The sequence below is a fragment of the Desarmillaria tabescens genome (assembly GCF_030435595.1).
Source record: "Desarmillaria tabescens strain CCBAS 213 chromosome Unknown EV420scaffold_19, whole genome shotgun sequence".
Lineage (NCBI taxonomy): Eukaryota > Fungi > Basidiomycota > Agaricomycetes > Agaricales > Physalacriaceae > Desarmillaria > Desarmillaria tabescens.
The window spans coordinates 45678-67785 of NW_026848318.1; the positions used below are offsets into that span (position 1 = coordinate 45678).

Below are 22108 nucleotides of genomic sequence, written 5' to 3' on the forward strand. Positions count from 1 at the left end.
TCTTGTACGACATGCAGTTGTATACATACTTCTCCTAAACTAGCTGGACAGCCTGGACTCTTGGATATCTGAATTCATTTATTCGTTCCTTGTTTGTTTACGTCTTGTACTACTTCGGTTTCTTATCTACATTTCGGTTTTTTCTTCGTTGTCCTGTTCTGTCTGTCTGTCTCTATTGCATGTACCAAAATGAAAATCAGGGGTTAAAAGAGATGAAAGCTGCTTTCCTGTGAATCGTGAGCGTCGTCATCCGACCACCGCCCCTCCACAGGGCACACAGGACTTGCGGGAAGCATGTGCATCGATTGATATAGGTCAAACCTCATGATCCATCGCATTCACGCTCGTCTAGAACAGTGGTGTACGCCGTCGAAGACTCGGGGCCGTGTCAGCCCTGCGTGCTATTTATACATCATTCATATTACCCCACTGTATTAAGGTCATCGTCGCAGACGTACAAGTGCCTCGGCTGCATACTATTTCGTGATGAGATCGCGCAGTAACGCCAACAGTACACGGAGGTGTTCCTCCGAGTAACCAGGATGGGGTCTTTGACAGAGCGGTGAGGTTTTCCAGGAATCAATTCAAGTTTATTGATTAGCCTGGCATGTATTAGTAAACTTTCTCACATGTTTCCTCATGTGAATTCGAGCACGTTCGAAACGGATTTTGCGGGAATTCCGTTCGAAAGATTTCATCTGAATTGCTTTTCCTAGGATTAAAAGGGCCTTTTCATATATGCTCTCATCGTATGGTGCTAGCTGCTGCTGCCGAACTAGGCTTATCTGAATCGTTGGATGCCCTTCAAATGTCCTTCATGTAGTAGGAAGTAGGTAAGCCTTGAAATCACCTTTAGTATGATATACAATCGAGTCTCTCTATATTTCCAGGACCCGGAAACTGATCTCCGGGTTTCTCAGCATTTCTATTCACTCACGCCGGGCTGTGTACAGAAGAATGCTACCGAAATCTTATCGCAAGCCGATTATAAAAGCTGCAGACAAGACCAGTATTTAGATCTTTACCAGCCCTTCAAATCGTTCTCATGAACGCCAACGTAGCAGTGAAAGGCGTCTCTTTCTTCACGCCCGAGCAAAACCCCCCTGCTGGGACCGCCGCCGCTTCCCAACCCGATGATAAACCTATACCGCTTCTTTTCCAGCCGCTCACGATACGAGGGTTAACTGTGCAGAACAGGATTTTTGTAAGACATCTTACGAGGCCATGACAACGTCCTCAATGGCCCCTTGGTATAGGTATCGCCCATGTGCCAGTATTCAGCGAAGGATGGCAAGATAACCCCCTGGCATTTCGCGCATCGTACGTTTTATATGTTCCGTAATTAATAGTATCTCATCGTCTCATAGTTGGCGGCATCTTCACCCGTGGTCCTGGACTTACATTCACCGAAGCTACATCCGTCGTTCCAGAGGGCCGCATCACTCCCGAAGATGCTGGTATCTGGTCGGACGAACATGTGGCTCTCTGGGCGCCTATCGTCGAGTTCGCGCATTCGCAGAATCAGAAGATCGCCATGCAGCTGGGACACGCTGGCCGAAAAGCGTCCATCACCGCACCATGGTTACCTGGCCCTAAACTGGCGACGGCGGAGCTTGGAGGATGGGCTGATAATGTCTATGCTGCGTCGCCGCTTCGATTCAATGACGACTATCCGTTGCCGAAAGAGATGTCGAAGGAGAGGATCAAAGAGGTGGTGGAGGCATTCAGGAAGGCGGCAGAGAGAGCTGTGAAAGTCGGGTTCGATGCTCTCGAGGTCCACGGTGGGCATGGCTACTTGCTGTTTGGGTTCATGAGCCCAACCAGTAACCATCGTACCGATGAGTATGGTGGAAGCTTTGAAAAACGTATTCGTTTCGCTTTGGAAGTAATCGACGCGATTAGATCTGTGATGCCTCTCGAAATGCCGCTTTTCTACAGGTGAGTCGGTTTGATTGGTACCGATGGTCGGCTATTAACATGTTTGCTCGTCAGAATATCAGGAAGTGAATGTGTAGAACAGACCCTCCCCAACATCCCCTCGTGGCGTTCGGAGGATACCGTCAGAATCACGCCTATTCTTGCAGCTCACGGCGTTGATGTTTTAGATGTGTCGGCTGGCGGCAACAACAACAAGCAGAAGATTATTCCGGGCCCTGCGTACCAGTCACCGTTAGCACATGCCGTGAGAAGAACCAATCCTGGATTACTGGTCGCCACTGTAGGAGGTATAACTGACGGTCACACGGCGCAAGGCGTATTGGAAGACGGTCTAGCTGATGTGGTATTGTGCGGTAGAGCCTTCCAACAGAATCCGGGTCTCGTGTTAAGATATGCGCAAGACCTTGATGTAGATATACATCTTGCGCACCAGATACAATGGGGCTACAAGATGGGGAGGGCTCGACGAGGAAAAGCTAACTAGTAGACTTCCTTTAGTAGTATAGAGCATTTTCAATAGTGTAGAGCATCGAGTAAAGCAATCTGGGTCCACATGCGTTTCAACTTGTAGATACTTGAGATATTTCGATGACAGAGAGCCGCTGATAATCATCGAGACATTTGTCAGAGTGGCATTCACAGGGTATCGTGCCAGACACAGAACAGAGCGTACGAGTGTGGAAAGAACTTCGGGAAAACAAGGTCTTGAGAGCTGAGCGATAGCTTGACGTAACAGCTTGATAGTTGCGAGTATAGTATGTAGCAAAACACCAGCTTGAAGAATATCTTCTTAGATTGATAGCCTCATATCAAGTGAAGGAACCAAGAAGAAACGCTCACCGGCACACGGACCGACTGGAGCGATCTCTGCCACGTGCACTTAACTCCTCACCTGGGACCAACATCATCATGCGTCACGAATGTCGCTCAGGACGATTTCGCAGGAGCTGAGATATGTTCAGCAGTGGTGAATATATACTAGGGAGCGGCAGCCGAAGTCCCTTTGCTTTTTGGTAAGACAATTGTCTTTCTCTTGCGTTGCAGAAATTCACCGGTATGCACAGAGTATGGATACAAGGCGTAAATCCAACCTAGGCCTATCCCAGATACTCCGCGTTGGAATAGAGAAACAATGGGCCAGGTGGTCACTGTCAATCTACTCAGAAAAACGGTCGACGTCGGTGACTGGAGGGTGTTAGTTACGAAGACTTGCCGATCTGTGCGTTAACTGTCTTTTTTGCTTTACGTCTCAAACTCACAGCTACCACTAGCAAGCAGTTCTACTTTTTCGTCATTGCTGAAGTCTCATATGCCCCGGCATCTGTCGCAATCGTGCAGCCAAGCAAAACAGAGCATGGGCTACAGCTATCAAGATCATGGAATACCGGTCCCTTTACTACACTGGTACTTACGGCGAGCAATACCCACGTATCGACACCCACCACTGCGAGAACTTGCAGGAGGCACGACGACTGTCATTGTCATACTATCAGCTACAATATTGACCAGACATTCAAAAGGGGCGGGAAAAAGTTGGTGCGCTACCTTCAACTCTGTACGACGAGCCTCACGGACGATGTAGACCTTGCACTTGGAATGAAAACATGACACTGCCTAGGTGTCACCGACAATACTACCAGCAATGTCGGCTTCGCTTGTGCCATAGCGCGACAAATCTTACGGCCCGATGATAGCACATACATGCAGGTCTTGGATGGGTACGTGACCATTTTTCTCTAGCAAGTGACCAATCTCATGCAAGACTAGATGTCGATCCGCAAGAGAACACCCTTCGCTGCCACCAGTCAGAGGAAAAGACGAGCAGTACGCCTACTAGACGACATTTGGTCGATAGTCTTGGCATGTGCTTCACCGCCTCATATCACCCTCTTATCAATGTGATTCAACGTGGATATGGACAGTCGCCTTCAAGGTCGCTATCTCAAAATGGCTCAGCCCGAGCAAAGTCATCTTCTGTGTTACAGACTAGCAGCGCGTCAACCTGGCGGACGAGGTACGCCCACGTTCCCGTCGCCGGCTCGTTTCGAAACTGATGAATTAACGGTGCAGATACCGTTTGAACCTCGACAACTTGGTGCCGATATCCGATGTTAAAGCTCTCACCGCAAGGATTGGCGCCCCTACCTCCCAGCGGGAGCGACTGTCCATACCCATCATCCAAGACTGCTTCACTGGTGCCGCCATCTCTGACACGGCCACCATAGTGGCCCATCTCGATGAAACGTACCCCTCTCGGAATCTGTGCTCATACCCAGCGCGTACCTTGCTACGTTAGGGCTGCGGGCCTGGTCGTTCCTTCTTGGGACCTTATGCCAGCACCAACACCCACTGGGACGATGATACACCACCTTCCCTTCTCCGACGCAGTAATCGACACTTTCGCTTTCCTTCCAGCCATCCCTCTTCCCGTACTGGACGAAAAGGATGAAAGGCGCGATGGCGGTGTGGGCGGAGCTCCAAAGATGGTGCCAGAGGGTGAAGTGCGGGAGAAGCTATGTGCAAATGCGAAAGAGAACCTTGAAGGATGAGCGAGTGGTTTGGGGGACGTGAGGTCGACTTTGTTATGGGGAGCGAGCCATGCTTTGCAAATACGGCGATTTGCGCGTTGTTGTGATTCACGAGGAGAATGTTTTGCGCGGGGAGTCAGGAGTGGCGAAATGTCGTTCCTTGGAAGTTGGAAGGACGACACATGGAAGGCACCTGGAGACCTTCAAGTCGTATCAGAAACCGTTGTAGGACAAGGCGTCAAATAACCACTCTGCCACCTGCAGATCCTTTCAAACTTGAAAAGAACCACTCCACGACATTTCCCTGCAAGGATATCTCGCTTATCGGAACCAACGGGTTATCTTTTGCACGTCACTGTTCAGCATCCCCGTGTTAGCCTTACGATCTCGTGTCATTCTCTGATCCGCAGACGCACGGCAACGATATATCATACCAGAGTCTACCTATGTACGGTACCTGGATATACCCTCTGCAAAGTTTAGTATCTCCATCGTCAGAGCCGAAGCCTCCATCAGGACGTGGTCGGCCGGCATAGTGCTTTATTGTGAAAATCTGTCCCCTCCGTAACGACTTAGCGCTGCATGGAGGAAGAACCCCCCGCAGCCCGTCGAGCAATCGATATAAGCGAGAAAAGAACTCGGGACATTTATCTCTTTTGCGTTTTCGAGATGCCACCTATCCGCATCGTCTCGCCGTGTAAACAAAGCATAGGCTTATACATGAGGATCACCTTACGCACCGACAAATGCTATCGTAGCAGCATAACTAATGGGGGTTTTCAGGGCAGCGATTTATTTCCCTATGGTCGCAAAGATCTCAGTTCGAATCTGGGAAAGTCCATTGCGAATTGTTGTCGAGATTTTCTATTTATGTAAACAAAAAAATTCTGAACATTTGAACCAGGACAGCCTCAATCTATGCCGGCTAAGTAGACGGGCTTTTGGAATTTGAAGCGCCATCGCTCTCATATTACATTATATTACAGGGTATCCAACGTACCCTTTTTTGGCGCATACTTGAATTGACGCCAATGACGGAATCGGTGATCGTCTAAATTAGTATTACATAGATCGCTGAGCGCTTCGCAGAAAATAGATTCGGATTCTTACTTGTGGTCAAAATGCTGATTCAGCAATACGGGGCATGCATTCCACAGGATTTCTACTAGTACTTTATTTAAATACTTATCCTTCGAGTCGAAGGCTGGTCATCGTAGGGTCCGAGTCCATGTAATTATGTAAATCCTAGTTTAATGACGTCCTTGGTAGTATTGCATTTCCCAGTAGCACTGGCAGGAAGGGCAAAATCCGTTGATGTTGGGGGCTATCGTAGATGTTAGCGTGAAATAACGGGAAGATTGCACGATATACAATACTGCTCGGGATAGCGAAGGCTAGAGACTTGGGTTAGTAGGAGGACAGCGATTCGGGTGGGCCGGTGTAGACGTACTATTGCCAACAGGTATGCAGACAGACTGGTGGTTTGCAGCTCTTAGGATGGAATAGACTAAACTTGCATTTGGAATTTTCGCATCGAATCTGAGAAACATTTAGAGTGCGAAGACTCAGCCTGAAGTGAATAAAATTGTGTATTCTTTGACGTACAATTTCTTCAGGCTAAATTGACAGCGATTAGCAAGGTCGGTGATCGATACAAGGACATACGAGGTTGACGGTATGACCGCATTGGAGGTAGACATTCCTGACTCTATACATAAGCGATAAGCAGGGACTGGATTGATGCAGCAGGGATGGTCTGCTCACTGGCGACGGCGGCACATTGTGTTTTTGGGTAAGGCGCGAAGAGACGCAACACGCCTGGGAGGTTGAAAGAGGATGCTGAAAGGCTAGATACCAGAGATACTACTCGCTTTATAAACCAAGGTCAACAATTGTGCTGACTACGAGTAGCTTATGCCGAGTTGAACGGGACTTGCACAGTCATAATATTGGTACTAGGCTGTGTCGAATAAAGAGCTAAGGCTCAGACCGCGCTACCGAGTCTATCAGGGAAGGGTCCGAGGAGTCAAGGCCGAACGGATCATTCTACGGGAGTCAGAATTTTGGTAAGAAGACAGCAGAAGATGTGAAGTCACTCACCTTTTAAGATAGAGGACCTGCCTTTGGTGGTGGTGTTTCTAAGCAGTCTGGATATACAACAAAAAGATACGCAATCCCGTCGATCCATATTATTAGATGGAACAGAACGCGGCTACATGACACGTCACCCTGATGGGCGAAACTGACTTAAAAATGGAGGCTATGACTCGAGCACAAGAGATCCACTCACTGAGCACAGTTTGATAGTAGACGACCCGGTCGTCTACTATCAAGACCGGGGTTGGTAGTAATCATCGAGGCATTGTCAGAGTGATGTTTACAAGGGTATAAGAATCCTGCGTACCAAGTATTTTTATTGCGGCTGACACTACCTTTTCAGCATTGACTCCTATTTGTATCGTCCGATTTATTTAATATTTTATCACCTGGTGAAGATCAGTGGGAAGGTGAGAGGCTATAACAGGCAGCGGTTGGATAACCAAGAAGATCTTGTTAAATTGCGGACAAGCCGGAACAAATATTCACCAGCACACGGACACTTCTATCGAACTGTGGCGAGTCTCTGTGCAAGTTCCCCTTATCTCCTCGGATTTGGCCCAGGTGGCCATTCCTGGATGGGCTTTTATCACCCGGCAAGTCTTCGGCATGACGTAAATAATTTGACCTATCCTCTGCCACGGACCAGCATGCGCAAAACATGCGCTACGAACGTCGCTATGAAAGATCTCGCAGGAGCCGAGGTATGCTCAGCACTCTTGGGACGTTGACTTGAAAATTTAAAGTAAAAGACTTATGTGGGTTGATTAACTTTTGTTCATTTTCTCAACCTCATGTGTCCGCGTCATGCGACCAGAATAAGTGCCATTACCAGGGAGAACCAGGAACGAGAATTGCACACAAGAAAGGCTGGATGGGTGCTAGTATCGGGGTCTTAAAGTTACCAATGCGCTGAGGAAGGTGTTAATTAAGGAGATTTGAAGATCTGTGCGTTAAACGTCTTTTTTCTTTGGCCTCAAACTCACGGCTGTCACTCTATAGCCATTGGTTCTGTTTCACCATCTTCGCTGGAGACTCGTGACATATGCCCCGTCTGTCACATTTGTCTACAATCGAGCGAAACAGATTCCGGGCTACGACCTTTCAAATCGCGGAAAGCCGGCCTCTATACCACGCCGGCATGTGCAGCGATGATCCCCACATGTCAGCATCACCATATCCCCACCTCCGCGAGGGGCAGGCGGCATCACAGTCATTGTCACACTATCAGCTACGATATTGACTGACAGGGTGCTTGACGATGTCGTGAAAATCCGACGTGCATTCTAGAGTCGCTGAAAACCCGTGAATGGAAAGGACGTTGGACGAGACGACCTCCATATTGGTGCTATGAGAGAGTTTCTGGGGAGAAAGAGGAGTCGCTATGGCCGACCCTCGCCATACGACCTCGTCAATGACTGAAAGTGTACTGCGGGACAAGGTTTCACCCCACTCAGCGGGGCGAACCCATACTCAGCTTGTTTCGCTCGTCCTCCCTCCCTCAATCGTCGTTGGCTCGTATAACTTCATCACCACCAACACCATGGGCCTGATTGGCCGAGACTTAGCCCAAAGTTTTGGCATGCGTTTCGCTGGTTCAGACCACTCTCTTCTTGATGTGATTCGGCGCGGTCGTAAACATCGGGACCAATCGCCCTCAAGGCCGTTATCACGAAAAGGCTCATTGCGCGCAATGCCATCACGCATTACAGACCGGCAGCGCGCCCACCCAGCAGACGAGGCAAGTACACATATTTCGTCACTTGCTCGTCTCGAAACTGACGGATCTATGTTGCAGATATTTTCCGATCTTGAAGCCTTAGCACACGAAGTTGTTTGTGTTCGGCGTCAAAGCTCTCGCGAAAAAGATTGGCGCCGCTACCATTAGCCCGAAGTGCACGCAACTTTCTATATCCATCATACAAGGCTACTTCACTAGATCGGTCATTTGAAATAAGGCCACCATGGTAGCCTATCTCGACCACCGATGGACCTCTGGCCTGCCTTCTCAAATGCTACCTTTCTACATCCCACCTGTTCTTCGCAATGAACGACATGACGGCCGCATAATATGTGAAGATACAACATACTTTACCTGATTCTACATGGATATCAATACCACTCGCCGCGACATCATCTCGAAGCTCAAAGATTTCCACGCAAACTCCTGTTGAGCGATTCTATCATGTACCTACCTGCCTGCGGTAATGGGTGGTTGTCCCCCGCAGTGGCGAAGCATGCCTACCCCATACCCACATTTCAGTGCCGCCAGCCAGAGGAGAATTGCGGGGAAAACCAGACATCATGCGCCTTAGTTATATCAACCCTCGCCTGCAGACTTGCCGTCAATAGCTTGAAGTCCACCTTTGCATGATACTTGGTCGCACCCCCAGTAACTTTGTTTCTTTGTTGAATACACGATAGACTCAGCCCAAAAGTGCTTTCCCAGGGTGGTATTTCATTGCGAAATTTCGTTCTCTTTGTAATGATTCGACCTCTGTGAACCAAGATTGGCCTCGTATGCACAGAGGACGACCTCGTCTCGGCACTCAGGGTAATTAATGCGAGGAGAACTGACTCCCAACCTTGATCTCTTTTTCATTCTCTAGCTTCCTTCATTCGTATAGATTATACAGAGCTATCGATCGTCCTTACGGACCAACGAATCATATCGCAATGGCGAATTCACCGGGACTTTTTCGTACACCATTGACGACCTCAGTTCGAATCGGTCCATTCCTGCTTACTGTTACAATTCTAGAACCAGAATTCGATCCAAGATCCGAACGATCACGATCTATCCGATCGGTGAAGGCAAATGGTCTGAAGGGTCCCAGTCATTATCTCATCATTGCGGGGCCCCGGACCTTTAGGTGTGCCGGACGCAAATATCATCATATCACACGCCAAGGTCTGCGGTAGAGATGGCTGTGGTATACAGTAAATCTTTTTTGAATCCGCATGGGGCAGTTCGTCGATCAGGGATGTCCGGCATCAAGAAACACAGATCGTCAAGCGCTTCGCATGAGATGAATTCAAAACCGTACTTAGGGTGACGAAAATGAGGACTCAGAACTCCGGGACATTAGTAGCTAAACAAGATCAGCGGTCTTCTACTTGAAAAATTAATATCCTTTGGGTCGAAAGCTCGTCGTGTGATCTAACTTTATAGTAATAATGACCGACGGAGTAAATCGTTTTTTATTGACGTCCTTGGTATTGCGTTCCCTGGTAGCATGAAGGGCAATACCCTCTGATATTGGGTGCTATCATAAATATTAGCGGGGAAGAACGGGATATTCCAAAGCATACAATACTGTTCCGGATAGCGAAGGCTGTAGGCTACGGGTTAGAATGAGGGTGATTCAAGCAGGTATATACATACTATTGCCAGCAGGTACGCAGACAAATTGGCGGTTTACAGCTCGCAGGATGGAATAGACTAAACTTGCATTTAGACTCCTCGCACTGAATCTAAGAAAAGTTGAGAAGAAATGTGAAAAATGAACCTGAGATGGCTGATATTGCGAGTATTTGACATACGATTTTGTCAGGCTAAGTTACCGATGACCCGTAAATTTTGGTAGTCAGTATATCAGAATAGTAATGGCATACGAGGTTGATAGCATGGCCACATTGGAGATAGATGTTCCTTACTCTATAGTTAAGTGATAAGCAGAGAGTAGATATTGACGAAATGACGAGGATCTGCTCACTGGCGACGGCGGCACATCATGTATACAATGAAGGGGCAAAGGAAGAAACACGAGGTCAAATGCGACTGGGAGGATGGAAGATATCAGAGATAGGACTCACTTTATAAGCTCAGGGCAACGATTGGGCAGCTAAGGCCGTCGACGCGACTGGGACTTACAAGGTCGCAATACTGGTAGTCAGCTGTTTCAGCAGAAGATCCGGGAGAACACTGCCAAGTTCATCAGGGAAACACCATTATACGCGGGGACCTTATTCTACGGCGAGTAAGAAAACTTGATGAGAAGACATCGTAGAAATCTGAAGTCATCCGCGGGCTCTCAAGACAGCATAGGAACGTTTGCGATATTATTTCCGAACAGAACTGGATATACAACAACAGGGTACAGACTCAAGTCAGAAAAGATGTTAATCAATCAGTATCGGCGGGAGGACCCTGGGAACACGTGGAAGTTCTTACCTAGTTTCACTTAATTTGATGTTCGCGAGGCGCGACATTGGAGAGGGCTACCGCATTGATAATGAGGGTCCACCTAACAGAGAAGATTGGGGGGGGGTCAATATTTCGTAGTAAGGTCTATGAGGCGCCTCCGAAACTAAAATGCACGCAAAGTTGGGCTGATTTGTTCTGCTTCTTTCCAATCATCTTACCCTTGTAATCCTTATGATCCAGATTTTCCTCGTAACACTGCCGGCAAAAGTGTCGGACAGAAGACATGGAAGCTGTGCTTTGTAGAGAAGACTAGAGAGATAACGGTCACAAGATAGCCTTAGTAATTAAAAGTAGTTCAATTCAACAAGCTGAGTAAGTAATTCTTGAATCCATCATTCCATCTGTCTATCTACATTTTCCAAGAAGTCAGCGTGTCCTTAATCTGCGTCAGAACTATAGGTGGAAAGAACAGGCGATCTAGAACGTTAAGTCGAAAATGATCATATTCAAAATCAAGTTCCGTCATACAGGACATGCGCAGAAGCAACCCAATCGACCATGGGTGGATTTTGATGCCCGGAAATTTCAAACTGCTGTCTCCGTTAATTAACCCGAGTGTGTATCCAGAAAGGATCGATCCTCGAAGGCGTTGGGCGAAATACAAAATGACATAAAGCCAAGTCTCCAAGCGCAAACGGGCACATTCACGCAGGCACTACGGATGTGGAAATAGCCTAGCAAGCGCGCGGCGATGCGGGGCAAGTACTGGCATAGAAACCCAGTGAAACAAAGTTATTCTGGGCTCTAAGAAGAAGCCTACGTGAGAGTCAGCATTCTAATTGGTGTAAGTGTGGGGATGCCAGGGACACGCCATTGAAACACGCCCGAAACCAACGGGGACATGGTATTCATGACCGATGTCAAGATAGACCCGAATCGGCGGATATCCGATCCGTTGACACCTACTGAATAAACATCGTATCATACATTTCAATGTAGCGTTTACCAGAGTCTCTCCCAAACGGTGATTGCAATTTCTGACACAAACCGGTTTATGTGTGTATTCAGTCAGCTACTAACTGAATGCCACAGCTAGACGCCACGCCTTTAGGCAAAAACAGGCGAGCATAGATCGAACTTCTGAACACATCTATGGATTACAAGTGCCCGCCGCGTGCCGAGGCGAATACGACCTTGCTGAATCTTGTCCTGAATCCCGTCCTTGAATCCCGCCGCCGTCCCTTTCTTGAGGAGTTAACCTTTTCATTGGTAATGCACCCGACTCAAAACACGTAAGGAAACACCGAAAGCGATGATTCCTGTTCGGGTTGATCTACGCAAGTCCAATGAAATACATTCATGTCACTCACCTGGACTTATAATAACAAACAAATTATTTCGTCGGCGCGAAACTCGTTGACGGTGATAAGATTTGGAGATTTGGTTACGAAGTGCTTGCGTGGCACGTCTGCTTCTTTGATGGCGCTTACATCGTAGTACTACAAATAGATTCATCCACAAAATACCGATGTACCAGTCGTATACGTCGTAGATCATTTGTGCATTGAAAAATCCACACTGCATAGTGCCGAACCATCTCTAATAAGAGCCCCCGAATTCAGACCCATGATCTATTCCAAAATTCCGACCAGTGCCATGACGCCGTGCGCTTGTTCACCGGACGTCGATACATCGTGTCGGCGCAAAAGTTGTCGTCCAGGAACAGGCTGGGGTGAGAGGTGTACAATAACAGCCTAAACATGAATGATCAGTAACGAAGACAGTCGACATCGTGCGACGTGCGTACCATGTCCAGTTCACCCTAGTCCTATACTCTTTGTATCCCCAACAATACCCCGACGCCATGCCCTCGCTCGCCAGATGTTGATACATGGTGTCGAAGAAAACTAGCCCCTCCTAAGACTGCCTGCCGCCTCTACCTTATGTGAGGTTTCGCCGTGAGTGTGTGAGCCAGTTTTGAATACATCGTCTAGGCGCAGACGATGGCAGGCAGGCACGAGTGGGTAGTCGAGGTGACACCTCATCTCACCACCACATCACGCAGACGTCTTGCTTGCCAGAAGACGATCCGTCGTCTCCGGCCAAAACTCGGACACCCACACACCAGGATGGGGTGGGGTCGTACTTTACGCAGCCTCCAGTTTCCAGGCATACTCTCCCCTAGTTCCCAAGGACCGCCTCACTCCCTCCTTTCCAGACAGAAATAAAGGTCCTTTTCCACTTTCCATCAACGCACGTTCACCGTCCATCGAGAGACCGACGCAGCGGGAACAGGTGGACGTCGTTGAGTGGTAAGGGATAACGCAATATCGGGAGGGAATGAACGACTGAAGCAGAGTCATGGGGATGGGTCGTTGGGTTGGGGTTGATGCCGATTCGTCGTAGTGTGGTGGATACACGGCGAATGGGAGGAGAATGGCAGAATCTAGTGAACAGTTGAGGAACAATGGCGTAGAGCACTAATAGATGTACTCGCCAATATCATATCGACTGCGTGCACCATGTGAAAACCTGAATAGAATATATCGAGGGTAGCTGAGAGCTTCATCGGGGCCATGAACAGCAGATGGGCGAGCTCATTCCCAGGTGGTCCAGGCGATCACACCTAGCTCTGGTCCTGGTCATACTTGGCTATTCACTCTGCCAGAAAAGCATTCAGTTTCCACTCTGCTTCGCCATTTCCCATATTCTTCCCCTGGACGAGCTCCTTCAGCACCTCAACTATCACCTTGTGGTCGTCTTTTACAAGCTTGTACCGATCCTCATCTTGCTGGCTGATATACGCGATAATGATCTTGTTGGATACAATGTTCTCGTGTATCGAGCACGGGACCCCAAAGGGAGACTTTTCCTCTGCAAGTGTCCGGAGACGAAGTGAGAAAGCGTGCTTCTTGTTGGTAGAACATAGGGAAGGACAGATGCAGTGTTAATTGTGCTAGGACAGCGATGAGTAGTACTAGTCCTCGTAAGTGGAACAAACTATAGAGTGCGACGCATCAGCGAAGGGAAAACACAGAAGGTATTAGTCACTCACGATCCAATATAATTCTCAAGCATTCCCCGGCTGTCCAGGTTCAATATGCGAGGCGACTTTTTGAAGCTAGTATTACAGGTACGATAGAATCGAGATGGTAAACAGCTGAGTACTGAGTACGGAGTCTTGACATGCTGCACGGCTATGTTGTGATTGTTTGGTTTTGGTAGATGCGAGAGTATAGGAAGGGGACTGCTGAATTGAGCACAGCCACCTATTTGTACTTACTTGCTTATGGCAGATGACGGAAAAGGAAACTTTATGACTGTGGGTTGCTTTTCAGCACAAGGGCTCGCCACGTGCCGAGGCGTGTACGACCTTGCTGGTATTTGCTCAAGTCGTGGTGTCACTATAGGTTCGATAAAAAATCGATGATATTCCAAGAAATTAAACCAATAGAATACCCGGCAGACGGTCAAGATTCCGCCTCGTCAAGCCGAAGACACAGGCTCGAAAGTTGAGAATAAGATTGGCGGCAAAATGGAGTTTGATTTGCTGTGGAGAGCCACGAGAAGAATGTCTTCAAGTATTTGAACGAGTAACGCTGACGGCGACTAGAATCTTCTTTATAATGAATTCAATATAATAGAGACAGTTCATACATGTTAGAGGGACAACAAAGCTATAAGTAAATTAGATGTATGAGGAAGAGGTATGTAATTCAAATTGTTCAGAGGAGTGTAACACATACATATTTGGGGCGAGGAGATCTTTCCTTCACTAACCGGTGAAATTCCTCCCATATTTCTTTTTACTCTAAGGGAGACACTTGACAAAAGCACATCGACATCATGCTCATGTTGAAATCTTCCCAAACCCGCTGAGACTCGAGTGTCTTGTATGAATCTCATACACTTTGAGCCAAGGCCAGGTGAGGTCCATCAAGAGGACAAGAGCCGCCCAAGCAGGAGTACGGGCAGGAGGAAACTTGTCCTATACCTCACGGGGAATATTCTCGATATCAAACTCGATTTCGATAGTCATCCTGGAGAGTGGATGTTTGAGCTGCCTCAAAGTGGAGGCCCACCAGTCGAGTGTCATGTTCGTCTCAAAGTTGCCCGTGATGAGGACACAAATGGACATGAGGGATGGATGGTGTTGCCCAGGCCGAGTGGCTCGAGAGGACTGATTATACATGAAAGGAAGATTAAATCAGAGTGCGGTAGAAGAGTCACGACACATGGACTTGCCTATATTGAAACTTGTCCATGTTAATCTCCTAGATTGGGACAAGGCCTGACAAAGTGGGAAAGTCGACGAACAAAGTTGGCGTCATTGCATATTACATTTGAATGGTGCCAGAGAGTGAGCTTGGTCAGGTTGCGCAATGTAACTGGGAGCGGCAACTCGTGAAAAGATCGAGGAAGATCCATCTAGTAGTAGTATCAACATATATAGAGATTTGCTGGATATCCGACCCTTGCAGCGCATTACGAATTTGGCTGGCACTGTGTTACGGATTATTCATTTCTTTTTCTTTTCTTTCTCTTTTCTTACGCATTCACGCTTACTCTATGCTGCGGTTCTGATCAGACATTCTCACAGTACTATTTTTAGTTTACTCAACGTGTATTTAAGTAGAGCCTCAGCTGGTCTAAACCCCAGCTTTGGCTAAGGTTTAATCTACCTATCTCAAAGCTCCCTGTTTCGTGACTATCTAAGTTCGCGGCTGGCTCTCTTCCATCTACTTTGACCCCTCTTGTATCGTCCACCGAAGTGCGAGTGGCGATCTAGAGTTGATCTAAGTCGATAAGAGTTAGTGGCTAACATTTAGCCGAAGCTCGACAAACCTTGCTCAGCGTCACTTCCGAGAAAGAGCGCTGCCCAAGTTCTTATCTTGCAGTACCCTCTTGCTTGACCAGAGAGGTCATCGCCGCACGTTCAAAAGGACAACCTCGTGGTTGTTAGCGTGTTACGAGTGGACCAATGGAAAAGCACTCACCTCAAAATTCATCCGATACACTTCTTTGTCGTAGTGGTCCTTTGGGTCACTCCCTTTGACCTACTACTCCAAGCCGCGGTAATCGCTTGGATCCTTCCCCACCTAATAAATGACCCCATCTTTGCAGTTCTAGTAACTGTCCTACTTACCTTGGCCCTCATCCGAGTCTGTATCGCCGCACCGATTCTAGCAGGACTGCTAATCGCTCTCTACGGCGCATACGTCCCCCTCGTCTGAGGCACCACGAACCTATTCAAACTATCCTTACAGTTAGCTTCACTGTTAGCAGTCATACTGCTGACATTGACTGACCCATCTTTCGATGACGATATCCCGTTGATGACCAGTCCCACCTACGAGACTGACCTCAACCTGATTATCGCGACCCTCGCAGTTCTCACCATCCTAGCACTGTCCGTCGTATGGTCCATCCTTACCGTCGGCTATCCAAGAAAATAAGCCCTCGAACGGATGCCCTTATCCGACGCCATTCCCGTCATCTCCGCGCTTTTTATAACCTTTTTCTTGTTCACCTCCTTGTACTACGTCCAACGGTGCTGTCGCCAACAGAGGCGCGTACGAGCACAGCTTCCATTCCACTACGTTCTGGCAACCCCGGCGTACCCACCACCAATAATCTTCATCCCGGCTGCATCCCAGCAAATCCTTCACGATGGCTGACCCATCACACCCAGAGGACCTGGAGGGTCCCTTTACGGGTCGTCGCAGTCCAGCTCGGGATCCTCAGGATCGAGCACCGACTCCTACAGAAGCGCCTCCGCCGAGTCCGTCGATATCACCGATACCCGGGGGGTACTCCTCGACCGAGGAGACTCGCCCTTACCAGGCCTCTTTGCTCAGCCTCCAGTCTCAAGCGAGTCAAGAGAAGAAGGAGGGGATCTGGAGTCGCGCGAAGAAGAGGATGTCGATACAGAGTTCGAAGGAGACGAGCTCACCGAGCTCGAGAGAATCCGACTCGAAGACCTCCTCGGTGACCTCTACCCGAACGAGGAAGAAGATGCAACCCATACCGGAGACAACTGGAGTGGAAGATCCCAGAACAAGTGGGAGCCCTCCGAGTGGGGAGAGACGTGGGAGCATGCCAGAGAGAGGAGGATCACGGCGGACGACGCACGCGACCGAGCAAGGCTTGCCGCATCACGAAGGAGAGACGACTACGATGAGGACGATGGAGAGCTTAGCCTCGGAGCCTCCGCGGCTACCACCTGTACAGATAACTCACAGCCTGTTTCAAGGTCCTGGCCAACCGATAGGGGAGAGCCCGTCACTTGGTACCCCCGCAGCAGTTGGGTCTACGCCGACCCAAGGGAAGAAACTCCTGTGGCCGGAGTCTCACCCAGATCGGAGTCCGACACAATCTCTGACCGGACCGAGACGCCCCCGTCCACTCCCGCCGTCCCCACGCATGAGCCGACGGATGGGGAGCTTTGGAGCGAGTACGGCGAGTACGACGCCGAAGAACTTGGAACAGTTACCGTTTCCGAGCGACTCGCCGGAGTCTCCAACTGGGAGACCAGCATCCAGGCGCGAGCCTTCGCCGACCCCGTCCCTCTATCCCAGCGTCCGTGGCCTCTCCTATATCACACGTACGTCGAGTCCCTCGGACTCCCTCGAGATGCCCGGGCATCCCCAGAAAATGAGGCCAGAATGGAGCGAGGAAGAGCGCATGACGCACGCATCCGCCGAGCAGAGGAAGACGCTCTCCAAGGACCCAACGGGTGGTGGGACCTACCCCTCGAACCGGACGCCACCCCAGCCGAGATCAGAAATAGAACACGAGCGGCCGCCGTTCGTTACTCCGGAGCAGCCTGAAGAGCGGGAGCCGATCTCGAAGCCCGAGCAAGAGCCTGGGCCACCTACGAGGCCGAGCTCACCGATTACGACTCCGATCTCGAGAGGCAGAGAAGGAATTGCGAGCTCGACCGCCTCGCCAGAGAGAGGAAGGAGGCCGAGGATGCCCAGTCGACCCCCAAACCAGGCTCTGGAGCCAACGGTAATGGCAGCGGTAAGGCAGGTCCTTCTTCAGGGCCCAACACCTAGGCCGAGCATTTTCGACCTCCTACCATGGCACGGGCTGTACGAGATTATGATGGAGGATATGGAGAAAGACCCGCAGTGGCTGTTCACGGAGGCGGGGGAGGACTACAGGCACGCCCGCCTCAGTGGCGACATGTACCTCATGAAAAATATCCTAGACGTGGAAACCTGGCATCGAGCAGCCGGAGTATGGAACCAGGTCCACCCGACGGACCCTCAGCCAGGGTGTGAACCGTATTGACGGCCGCAACCCATGCCGCCTCCTGTGGAAATGGGGGGCTTCTTCCCAGAAGGCTTCTTCGGAGGAGCAGGGGACGACGACGATTACGCGGATGCAGGTGCGGGGCCATCTCACCCCGATAAGGGAAAGCAGTCCACGGTACCGCCACCCACGGGACCACCACCGTCGCAGCCCCCACGAAACTTCGGAGGCTATCCTCCGCCTGGAGACAATCGACACCTTCGATTAGTGTCCCGACCGCCCAAAGCGCCGGTACCCCCGCACGTCCTGTCCCCTCCGGAGCCAATTCCTCCCTGGCAACTCACGCCGGGAGCGGTTAACAACCCGTGGAATGACGTCAAGCCCAAGCTGGTGACCCAGCCCGAATATTTCACCGGGGTCTCCTCGGACATTACACGCTTCCTACATCACTGCGAAGTCTACTTCGTGGTGTTCCCCATGTACTATACCATGAACGATCAGGGGCATAACCCCTATCGCATCACGTTCGCGCAAGGGTACTTATGGGGGGACGCACAGCAGTGGTGGGTCGACCAGTACTACTGGTATCGGGACCCGCAGGGGCATTGGAGATTCCCCACCTGGGCGGAGTTCTCCGAGGACCTCACGCGCGAGTTCCGTGAGGTAGCGGAGCTAACAATATGGAAGGCCGAATGGAAGAAGATCCGCCAATCGGACTTCAAGTCAGCAGTGGAGTTCTTCGCGAAGTTCGAAAGACTAGCCCACAAGTGCGACGAGTTCGGAGACGAGAAGCAGATGTTCGAAGCGGTGGAAGCAGCCATCAGGCCAACGGTACGCAACACGGTTATGCATGGGGACAACGAGCGCCCCACAATCTATGCCGAGTGGAAGGCACGAGTGTTGCGTATTGATGCAAATTATCGATACGGAGTGGCCCAAGGGCTGGGCAGTAAGTCCTCCCCGAACCAAGGCGGTTTGGGTCGAGGCAACCAATCATCGCAGAAGGGAGGCGGGCACGGGTCTAGTGGCGATAAGAAGGATGCCACGGGAACGACCTATGGAGGTGCCGGACAGCCGATGGAGATCGACAAGTTGCGAAGCGACAAGCGATGCTTCAAGTGCGGCAATACCGGATGGAGCCGGGACCATAAATGTCCCACAGACAAATCAAAGTGGCTCCCTGTCAAACTCCCACCTCGCAAGAAACCCAACGCCCAACGTCTACGCCAATTACTCGAAGAAGCCGAGAAGGAGGAAAATGGGAAGGAGACGAAGGTCGAGGAGGTCAAGGACGATAAGTCGTCAAAAGACCAGCCGGCGTCGAAATAAGCGATTCGACGGCGTCGGCAAAGGACTTAGTTTCATCTGGTGCGCGCTCCTGTACTTGTAGTCAGGCTCAATCTGTATGTGTAGGTACTCCCTACGACCAATATACCAATTTTTTCGCCGCTCTACCAGTAGAAGAAACTAAGGAAAACGAATCGCCCATCACCCACGGCGTAGGAGGGGATTTCCGCCACTCCGCGCAGCCTGCGCTCAGTACTGAACCCCTAGGGGCCGTCCGAGCTCAGGAACCCCCGGCTCACCGCACAGGGAAAGCCCCTCGAGGGCAGAGCCCCCTAGGTCGAGTCTCGACTGCACCCTTGACGAAGGGAGGTCACCCCGGAGAGGGAGAAAGGTTGACAACCCAGCCCGCTGGGCCTGCGTCCTCGTATGTGGGGCCGTCTGTTCCAGTGGGAGGCGTTGAGAAAGCAGCTGAGGCCGTGAAGTCGAGGGACCCCCTGCCCCTAGTAGCCAAGGACAATGCTGCGGCAAACAGTGCAGACCCCCCGGCCGAGCCAACATGTGTGCGCTCACGAAGGGTTACCCGAAGTACCGCCGGGTCCAGGAAGAGCCGTAAGAATGGATCGACTGTGGAGGTTACAACGCCGCGCACAAGCGCCCGTGGCCAGGGCCGAACACAGGGCAGCGAGCCCTCCTCCACCACTTCGACGGAAGGCGCCCAAGTGCCGCTGAGGGGCCCTTCTCGGCCCGGTGACCAAATGCCACCTCGAAGCAAGACCCTTTCAGTTTCCTTGGAAGAAGTCGAAGATGAGGAAGCCCACCTGCGGTCCGACATCCCGGTCGTGACTCCAAGGAGGACGTCCTCGCCCGCCTCTTCGCCTCCCGTCGCCCCGCCCGATAAAAAGATCATCGCGGACATGTACTACGAGCCCCACGGTATCCTGTGGACTCACCGTGCCTTACGCATCGTGCAAGGGGACTCCGCAGCCCGAGCTGTCCTCAACGGATGGGTACACCCTCGACGACGCGAGGAAGTTACCGCCCAGTTATGTCACCAACTGGAAGAACAGACTGAAACCGCCGCCCAAGCGAGGGAGAAGTGGCAATGGATGATGGACTTGCAGAAACCTCCGATGTACATACGAGGTAGAAAGGGGCGAAACGTGTCAATAAAAGTACAATTGGAAACTTTAGACACGAGGGAGACCCACGCCGTGAGCGCCCTAGTGGACAGTGGGGCCACCAGTAGTTCGATCGACCGCGCCTGGGCCCAGGCCCATGATCTTAACCTAAAGAAAGCGGCCCGACCCGTTCCGGTCTACAATGCCGACGGCACGCGCAACAAAGGAGGGGATATCACCGAATATGCCGAAGTACGGCTGCGTATAGGGGACCACGTGGAACGGATCGAATTGGCAGTAGTAGATCTAGGTTCCACTCCCTTGTTTTTGGGGCATGACTGGTTACAGCGTCATAACCCGCTCATCGACTGGGACACCGGAGCAGTTACCCTAGCCCGGTGTACGTGCAGGAAAATCCCTTTTTCTCTTCCTGACACCGACCCTTCGGCGCGGTGGGATGAGTACGAAGAAGGGGACACCATCCTGGTGATAGACTTTGAAGAAGCCTTTCATGTGAGAGCCATGGGCACCAAAGCCAATGAATTGGCAGCTCAGGCTCACGCCAGAAAGGCAACCAAGTCGTTCGAAGAGGTCGTGCCGGAAGAATACCGCGACTTCAAGGATATTTTCGACAAGGAGAACTTTGACGAGTTACCCCCGCAGAAACCCTGGGATCATGCTATCGAGCTGATCCCCAACGCTAATGCCAACCTGGACTGTAAGGTCTACCCTCTCAACCCGACCGAGCAAGAAGAGCTAGACAAGTTCCTCGATGAGAATTTGTCTACTGGACGTATCCGAGCCTCCAAGTCCCCTATGGCCTCGCCGTTTTTCTTCGTCAAGAAGAAGGATGGGAAGTTACGCCCGGTCCAAGACTACCGAAAGCTCAACGAGATGACCATCAAGAACCGTTATCCGTTGCCGCTTATCGGAGAGCTAATGGACCAGCTAAAGAAAGCCAAGTACTTCACTAAACTGGACGTGCGGTGGGGCTATAATAACGTATGGATCAAACAAGGGGACGAGTGGAAGGCGGCGTTTCGGACCAACCGGGGGCTCTATGAACCCCTGGTAATGTTCTTTGGCCTCACCAATTCCCCCGCTACTTTTCAATGGATGATGAACGACATCTTCAAAGATCTCATAGCAGCGGGAGAGGTGTTGGTCTACCTAGACGACATACTTATCGCCTCGAAGACCAAGGCAGAGCACCGACGGATAGTGTGTAAAGTATTGCAGATCCTACGTGAGAACAAGCTGTTCCTTAAAGCGGAAAAGTGCGAGTTCGAGGTGGAGGAGACCGAATACCTGGGGGTGATCATCAGCGAAGGGAAGCTTCGCATGGACCCTGTTAAAATCGCGGGTCTTTTGGACTGGCCAGTTCCCCGGAGGAAGCAAGAACTACAGTCTTTCCTCGGGTTCTGCAATTTCTACCGACGGTTCATACAGGACTATAGCAAGCACGTCAAACCGTTAACCATTCTCACCGGGAAACAGGAGTGGAAATGGGGGGAGGCCCAGCAGAAGGCGTTTGAAAAGCTCAAGGAACTATTCCGGGAAGACGTGGTACTAGCCATCCCGTTAAATGAAGGGCGTTTCCGCCTGGAGGCAGATTCCAGCGAAGGGGCGGTGGGGGCAGTACTATCTCAGTGGCAAAACGAGAAGTGGAGGCCCATAGCTTTCCTCTCTAAAGCCTTGTCGGTCACAGAGCGGAACTATGAGATTTACGACAAGGA

At 50.6% G+C, this 22108-nt stretch overlaps 5 protein-coding genes across 5 annotated transcripts; 2 read left to right on the plus strand and 3 right to left on the minus strand.

Moving 5' to 3' along the window:
* Positions 1-1045: 1045 nt before the first annotated feature.
* Positions 1046-2422, plus strand: EV420DRAFT_1764451 (FMN-linked oxidoreductase; the record flags this gene model as incomplete). Its single annotated transcript, XM_060480778.1, has 4 exons — positions 1046-1204; positions 1257-1320; positions 1368-1938; positions 1993-2422. 4 exons carry the CDS (start codon positions 1046-1048, stop codon positions 2420-2422), a joined length of 1224 nt encoding a protein of 407 aa, XP_060330210.1.
* An 877-nt stretch (positions 2423-3299) lies between these two features.
* EV420DRAFT_401104 (uncharacterized protein) lies at positions 3300-4410 on the plus strand. The gene is made up of 4 exons (XM_060481979.1): positions 3300-3470; positions 3521-3656; positions 3706-3952; positions 4009-4410. The coding sequence occupies exons 2-4, from the start codon at positions 3626-3628 to the stop codon at positions 4232-4234; spliced, it is 504 nt and encodes a 167-aa protein (XP_060330211.1). The 5' UTR covers positions 3300-3470; positions 3521-3625; the 3' UTR covers positions 4235-4410.
* A 1119-nt stretch (positions 4411-5529) lies between these two features.
* EV420DRAFT_401092 (uncharacterized protein) lies at positions 5530-6425 on the minus strand. The gene is made up of 6 exons (XM_060481978.1): positions 6231-6425; positions 6132-6174; positions 6072-6083; positions 5917-6005; positions 5838-5860; positions 5530-5790 (listed from the first exon to the last, which is right to left on the minus strand). Exons 1-6 carry the CDS (start codon positions 6245-6247, stop codon positions 5717-5719), a joined length of 258 nt encoding a protein of 85 aa, XP_060330212.1. The 5' UTR covers positions 6248-6425; the 3' UTR covers positions 5530-5716.
* A 6932-nt stretch (positions 6426-13357) lies between these two features.
* On the minus strand, positions 13358-13810 carry EV420DRAFT_1545326 (uncharacterized protein). The gene is made up of 2 exons (XM_060473265.1): positions 13766-13810; positions 13358-13710 (listed from the first exon to the last, which is right to left on the minus strand). The coding sequence occupies exons 1-2, from the start codon at positions 13786-13788 to the stop codon at positions 13494-13496; spliced, it is 240 nt and encodes a 79-aa protein (XP_060330213.1). The 5' UTR covers positions 13789-13810; the 3' UTR covers positions 13358-13493.
* Positions 13811-14319: 509 nt separating this feature from the next.
* On the minus strand, positions 14320-15216 carry EV420DRAFT_1545327 (uncharacterized protein). The gene is made up of 3 exons (XM_060473266.1): positions 15052-15216; positions 14837-14890; positions 14320-14812 (listed from the first exon to the last, which is right to left on the minus strand). Exons 1-3 carry the CDS (start codon positions 15194-15196, stop codon positions 14727-14729), a joined length of 285 nt encoding a protein of 94 aa, XP_060330214.1. The 5' UTR covers positions 15197-15216; the 3' UTR covers positions 14320-14726.
* Positions 15217-22108: the final 6892 nt, after the last annotated feature.

Excerpts from the sequence above, each read along its gene's own strand:
- EV420DRAFT_401092 (XM_060481978.1), bottom strand. Across the intron at positions 5,861-5,916 it reads CTGCATACCTGTTGGCAATA|CCTTCGCTATCCCGAGCAGT; the intron begins GTACGTCTACAC and ends CCAAGTCTCTAG. Across the intron at positions 5,791-5,837 it reads TCGCTATCCCGAGCAGTATT|CCCCCAACATCAACGGATTT; the intron begins GTATATCGTGCA and ends CATCTACGATAG.
- EV420DRAFT_401104 (XM_060481979.1), top strand. The coding sequence starts at position 3,626 with ATGATAGCACATACATGCAGGTCTTGGATGG. Across the intron at positions 3,657-3,705 it reads TACATGCAGGTCTTGGATGG|ATGTCGATCCGCAAGAGAAC; the intron begins GTACGTGACCAT and ends ATGCAAGACTAG. Across the intron at positions 3,953-4,008 it reads GCGTCAACCTGGCGGACGAG|ATACCGTTTGAACCTCGACA; the intron begins GTACGCCCACGT and ends TTAACGGTGCAG.
- EV420DRAFT_1545326 (XM_060473265.1), bottom strand. The coding sequence starts at position 13,788 with ATGCTTGAGAATTATATTGGATC. Across the intron at positions 13,711-13,765 it reads CTTGAGAATTATATTGGATC|TTTGTTCCACTTACGAGGAC; the intron begins GTGAGTGACTAA and ends CGCACTCTATAG.
- EV420DRAFT_1545327 (XM_060473266.1), bottom strand. The coding sequence starts at position 15,196 with ATGCGCTGCAAGGGTCGGATATCCAGCAAATCTCTATATATGTTGATA. Across the intron at positions 14,891-15,051 it reads CTCTCTGGCACCATTCAAAT|TCCTCTCGAGCCACTCGGCC; the intron begins GTAATATGCAAT and ends ATGTATAATCAG. Across the intron at positions 14,813-14,836 it reads CATCCCTCATGTCCATTTGT|ACGAACATGACACTCGACTG; the intron begins GTCCTCATCACG and ends GGCAACTTTGAG.